General features: G+C 36.6%; 1 protein-coding gene across 1 annotated transcript; it reads right to left on the reverse strand.

Annotated features, from left to right (window-relative positions):
- Positions 1-451: 451 nt before the first annotated feature.
- LOC119837487 (protein FAM114A2) lies at positions 452-6,096 on the reverse strand. The gene is made up of 8 exons (XM_038363079.1): positions 5,829-6,096; positions 5,503-5,679; positions 4,895-5,068; positions 4,076-4,274; positions 3,486-3,734; positions 2,880-3,005; positions 845-1,007; positions 452-682 (listed from the first exon to the last, which is right to left on the reverse strand). Exons 1-8 carry the CDS (start codon positions 5,988-5,990, stop codon positions 469-471), a joined length of 1,464 nt encoding a protein of 487 aa, XP_038219007.1. The 5' UTR covers positions 5,991-6,096; the 3' UTR covers positions 452-468.
- Positions 6,097-6,399: the final 303 nt, after the last annotated feature.

Consider the following 6,399-nt stretch of genomic DNA (forward strand, 5'->3'; position numbering starts at 1 on the left):
CCGGTATCTGATTGCTATTGTTTCGTTGTTGTTGAGATTTTTGAAAGTGAGTTTGATCGGCCTCGCATCATATCAAATCCTCCTGGTAGTATATAATGTCTAAGTGAAAATAGTTTACTGGAGTATATAAGTAGGTATAAAAAGTTGCAAGCGTGTCCGTGTACAGTATATGTGTATATGCCATAAAAAACCGTGTGTGTACCGGGAACGTCACTACAATCACTGCGCAAGCGCATTTATCCCGCCGTTGGCATAGAGCCATGCCACGAGCCATGACTGATTATTTTCTGTGCCTGTACTGTGTGTGTGTGTGTGTGTGTGTGTGTGTGACGTTACTGTACACTGCGCGAGCGCCTCCATCCCCCCGTTGGTATAGCGAGCCATGGCTGATTAAGTTTCGCATGGCCGTGTGACGTCACTGTAGTCACTGCGCTCGGTCTGTAGCGTGTGTGTGTGACGTCACAGTACTCACTGCGCGAGCGCGTCCGCCTCGTCGGCGGTGGAGCGGCGCGGCTTCACCAGCAGCATCTCGCACGTCTTGTGGTACAGCTGCACGGCCAGCGCGGTGCCGCCCGCCAGGCAGCCCACCGCGCGCTTGTACGCCGCGCGCGCCTGCGCACCGCCCCCACCCGCACCGCCCGCACCGCCCGCCTCCAGCCCGGCCAGCGTGTCCGCGTAATGTCTGCGGAAGGAAGGGGGGGGGGGGGGGGGGATGGAAATGTTTTGAAATTTGAAAAAAAAAACAATTAAATATTCGGATTCGATACCCGCCCAAAGATTGAAGAAAGAAAAAAAAAATTAAAACAAAAAAACAAATATTAATCACAAGTATTGTAATGCTTACTTAATAAGCGGCTGGAACTGCATCTTCAGTCCAATGTCCCTAGTGGCCCGTTGGAGTTTCTCGTGGAATATGTCCTCCTTGGACATGTCTGGCATGACATGGACATTTGACATGTCTTCATCATCATCGTCGTCTTCATCGTCTTCCGGCATCTCGCACAGCTCTGGAATTTGCGGATATATTTGTTATTTATTAATAACAGTGTATGTATAACATAATGTCAATTTAAACAACAAAAATTAAAATTAATAGTGAATCAATGTGCATTAATTGATTTCGTGTGAAAGCTCTGAAAGAAAAAAATAAACACACAAATCAAATCCGTTTCTATGATTGAATAGTTTCGTGCTAAATACAAGTTTGTTGGTGAGTGAAATCCTACTTCCTACTTAATATTATAAATTTACTAGCGACCCGCCCCGGCTTCGCACCGGTGCACAGCCGATACTAAATATATCTCTATTAGAACTAACTAAAGGACCGCCCGCAAAGCGCTAACTAAGTCTTGCTCCCGGCAAAAGCGTTCACTTCTGCCTGCAGTCCCGCAGTGCAACCTGTTGTTTTAGGATACATAATTAAATTATTGTAGAGCTTCTCTATAAACAACATTTGACGTTAAATTATTTTCAACTAACAAAATATATTGATGATGATATAGGGAGCCGACCTCGCGTCTGAGCCGCGCGGGTACTTTACTCATAGATCTAAACACCCCTCTCCCGCACGCGCACCCCTGGCCTTGGTGACGCCCACTTCGCAACGGGCCGTGCAGCAGAAATCGTAATATTTTAATTTCACCACAACTTCAAAACCATTCGTCCAATTTTAATCATTCAAAGACCAAATATATCAACATAAACTGTACTTATTGATGAAATAATTTATTTTGATATGGATTAATAGCATGAGGAAAATAAACACGTTTAAATGTAGTCCAAAAAAAATTCAACATTTTAAAATAAAAATGTGGTTGTTGTGCCTCACTCTACATAGATAGATATAGTGTGTCGCGGACTTTTTTGTAGATATTTATAAGATCTACAATTAATTATGACGTTTTATGTTTCTATCTTTTGTAGTTTAGGCAGCGTACGCAAAATAAGTACTTTGGTGGATTTTTTTCAGTTTGTGTCCGAAATATCCAAATATCTTACGGAACTCCATTTTTTCCAAAATAAAATATAGTCTATGTTACTCGTGGATAATGTAGCTTTCGAATGGTGAAAGAATTTTTAAAATCGGTCCAGTAGTTTTTGAGCCTATTCATTACAACCAAACAAACAAAGTTTTCCTCTTTATAAGTGTAGAAGAAGAAGATAGACATTTATTTCACTTATGTTAAAAACTTTTATTCACTTACTTTGAACTTATTATAACTTACTAGCTGCGCCCCGCGGTTTCATCCGCATAAATCCGTATCCCGTAGGAATATCGAGATAAAAAATTGCCTTTATGTTATTCCAGTTGCCCAGCTATCTACGTACCAAATTTCATTGCAATCGGTTTAGTAGTTTTAGCGTGAAAGAGCAACAAACACACACACATCGTTACAAACTTTCGCATTTATAATATTAAGTAGGATAGTAGGATGCACATACTTTTCGTTTTCCATAGTAAATTATACCTACTTATATAAAAAATACAATAAAGCAAATATACATGACATATAACACATAGTAAAGAAGTACCATTATTCACAATTAGCAGGACTTATTAACTTCAATAACAAATATAGTTACAGAAACTAAAAACATGTTACCATAAATACTCAACTGATTCACTGTTATATACACATACAAACATAGTTTAAAAAAACTCAAAAATATGCTTCAATGATAGGATCAACTAAAAATTCACTTCTTATACAGATAATATATTATCACTTGCCTTATATAGAGAATACGTAAGGAAAAATAAATAATAAAGGATCATCAACATCACCCACTCAGAAGTAAAAAAATACACACAAATTGAGAATGAATAATAATTCGATGACCTCTTTCTCTTGAAGTCGGTTTAAAACAAACACACATACCGGCAATCTGCTGCAACGTTTCCTTAATATCCTGTCTCTTTTCTGGCTCAGCGCTGCGCAACCGTTCTTCTATCCGCATGTTCACTTGACGGGACAGCATTTCCAGTGCTTCCAGGTGCACTAGACCTGGGGATTTAGAACATTTCAGATGAACAGTATCGTATTACAATGACGAAATTTAAGCAAATTATCTATCGGCTTCTAAATAGCCTATGTCTATTACTCAGTGAAGGCTTTTTTGCCCCCATTATAATGTTAATATATCTAATATATAAAATTCTCGTGTCACAGTTTTCGTTGCCATACTCCTCCGAAACGGCTTGACCGATTTTGATGAAATTTTTTGTGCTTATCCGGATTATGAGAATCGGCCAACATCTATTTTTCACACCCCTAAATGATAAGAGTAAGGCAGAACAGCGTTTGCCGGGTGCAGCTAGTATCATATAAAATCTGTAACTTTGATATTTTTCATGTATGTATAAACAAACAGTATCAAAACATCTGGACAAGTTCTTCCAAACTTATGTGTCAGTTAAAATATCAAATAATGCATGTACAATGTCATCAAAAACTATCAAAGGCCATCAGGGACCATTCACTCACCCTCAAAATCGTCAAACAAAGATTCATAATGCACTTCCTTGGCTTCCCTCTTTGCCTCCTGTATTTTGTCCTCCTCCTCCGCTTTTTCCTTCGCCTCCCTTAATATCTGAGATAGTACTGGCTTATCTGTATCCAGACCCAATAGAGCACGTTTTTTGACCAATCCAGGGTCGCCATCTTGAAGTACTTCCATGGTCTTTTTGCCTATAGTCTCCAGGGTGTCTAGACCGCCTGATATTACTTTTGTTCCTGGAATATCGAGTTACACTGGTCAGAAGATTTCATTTGAGAAAAATAATATGGAAAACATCAAGAATTTGAGACACAGAAAAGTACATAGAAATAAATAATTTTAATTTCTACCGTTAATATAATGTGTTTTTAAATGGCTAGCTGTGCTCGCAACTTCTTAATAGATAGAAATACAAATCAAATTTCTCTAATTGAATATATGTTGTTGTTATGTTATATGTTGCCAAGAACTAATAGTTACAATTGAGGTTACACCAAAATCGGACTAGTAGTTTTACATCAATTCCAAACAGTATAAGAAAGCAGGACCTACCAATAACAAAAAAAAATACTCTTACCTGTAGTTTCCACAAACTTAGTAACACCTGACAAGAGGCTTCCAAATGGAAACGCACTTTCATACGAGGTATCTTCAGATTTTGCGCCCGGTTGACTCTGTTCCGCCGCCGGCACCTCATTGCTACTTTTAGCTGTTTTACGAGCAAGTTCCTCTGGGTCGGGAGCTCCTATGCCTGTTTCGAGTACTGTGGAGATGCCCTGAAATATTTGTATTGAAGTTGTTAATAAAGAAGTCATACTGTCTGTGATATGATTCGACATACAAAACTGCTTCATTAAAAAGTATATTAAGTTAGATATATTTAGAACTAGACGCTCATCCCGGCTCCGCCCAGATATCAAGATTCCTGTTTTAACCCAAGGGAGCATTTAATAGTAATATAAAGTATTCTGTCACCTAAGTCTTCTCATATAAAATTTCATCAAAATCCGTTCAGTTTTTTTCATTGTGATTGACAGACAAACTTCCAAACAAACAATGTTTCACATTTATAATATAAGTGTGAAATGTGATTAGTGTGATGTGATTATGTAAATCCTAAAGCAATTATTAATTACAAATCCTATCCTACTAATATTATAAATGCGAAAGTTTGTAAGGATGTGTGTGTGTTTGTTGCTCTTTCACGCAAAAACTACTAAACCAATTGCTATGAAATTTGGTATGTAGACAGCTGGACAACTGGAATAACATATAGACAACTTTTTATCCCGATATTCCTACGGGATGCGGACTTACGCGAGTGATACCGCGGGGCGCAGCTAGTGCTTAATAAATGAGAAAAAATTAAGTATATGATATACAAATATTATATCACCTGTGACACTTGACTCGTAATTGTACTTATACCAGCAGTAGCTGTGCTGAGCAGGGTATCCACCCCCCAGCCCCAACCCCAGCTGTCACTCTTAGTGGATGCAGCTGCTAGCTGCTCGGTGACAGCTTGAACGTCAGGTTTCGGTGAACTGTTATGTGGTTTGTTGGGGAATGGCTGAAATGTGTACAAGAGTTGCCTTAACTATTATTATATCGAGGTATATTTGTGATTTTATATTTACAATTTCACACAAAATCACCTACTGCACTGATTTTAAAAATTCTTCCACTATAAGCAATGTATTCACTGAGTGATATGGGCTAAATATATATACCTCATTGAAGCTCATTGCTATTCAGAGTATTTTATAATTTAGTATACATTTTCAAGGAAATGTTCCACAAAATTCTATGTGATGTCATTGGAAACATTGTTCAAAATTTTTATATGTGGTTGTTATTATCATAATTTGTAATTATTTTCTCTTTGAAATTTAAAGAATGTGTATTAATATATATTTGGAATGATACCTAGAAGCTATTGGTCAAATCTATTATTCTGTCATCCATATGAGTATGTTTTTAGTCATTAACAATTTAAATATTTACCTCAGTATTTATGGTATCACCTTGTCCCCAATCATCAAAATCATCCCAACCAGTGTCTTGGGTACTTTCTTGCTTGGGTTTAAGTTCATTATTAGTTCTAGAAACGTTTGGCTCTTCACTAATTTCTACTGTATCACTCTCTTCTACTTCAAAATCATCCCAACCATCTGTTGCTAACTGAAATACGTAAAATATACGTATTTTTAATATATTAAAATAATAACTAATTGAAACACTTAAACGAATTCAAAAAAAGATGTTAAAAGGAATTATAATTCAGATATCACTATATTTTATAATATAACATTAGAAATGACAAAATATACATTTTTGGAAGCGTCCGAAGGTTTTGTTTGTGATGCAGGGCTATCCAATTCCAAGTTATCACTATAGTTCGAAGAGGAATTTCGTTTCTTCCTATCTTTCTTTGCAGAGCTTACATGCCCTTCATCTGCACTTTCAAAATCATCACTATCGCTTTGAGGCATTTTATAAATTAACTTAAAATTATTAGTAATAGTATAATATAAAACTTTGTCTACGTGTTTTTATGATCGTTTTCTTAGTTTTTTTTTTGACAATTCGAGTTCCATCATCAGTGGTCATCGTCGTTGACATTACTTGTCAAAAAATGTAACGTTTCGTTTTACAGAAAGTATTTTATAATTATAATCTTTATAATATTATAGTTGTTATAAACACGAAGTCTTAAATAATGAAGATCATTTTAAGTGCAATTGTGTAAATGGAAAAAATTGTGTGTTTCATTTGTGGTCAAATATTTTATTTTTGAACTAATGATTATGATAAACGCATTGAGCTGTAAGTCGATGGATAAACGCCATAAAACGTCCCGTCAGTAAATATTAAATACGTCAATGTCACTTTTAAATATTA

The sequence above is a fragment of the Zerene cesonia genome, chromosome 27 (assembly GCF_012273895.1).
Source record: "Zerene cesonia ecotype Mississippi chromosome 27, Zerene_cesonia_1.1, whole genome shotgun sequence".
Lineage (NCBI taxonomy): Eukaryota > Metazoa > Arthropoda > Insecta > Lepidoptera > Pieridae > Zerene > Zerene cesonia.

Excerpts from the sequence above, each read along its gene's own strand:
- LOC119837487 (XM_038363079.1), bottom strand. The coding sequence starts at position 5,990 with ATGCCTCAAAGCGATAGTGATGATTTTGAAAGTGCAGATGAAGGGCAT. Across the intron at positions 4,275-4,894 it reads TTACGAGTCAAGTGTCACAG|GGCATCTCCACAGTACTCGA; the intron begins GTGATATAATAT and ends CAAATATTTCAG. Across the intron at positions 1,008-2,879 it reads AACGTTGCAGCAGATTGCCG|AGCTGTGCGAGATGCCGGAA; the intron begins GTATGTGTGTTT and ends CGCAAATTCCAG.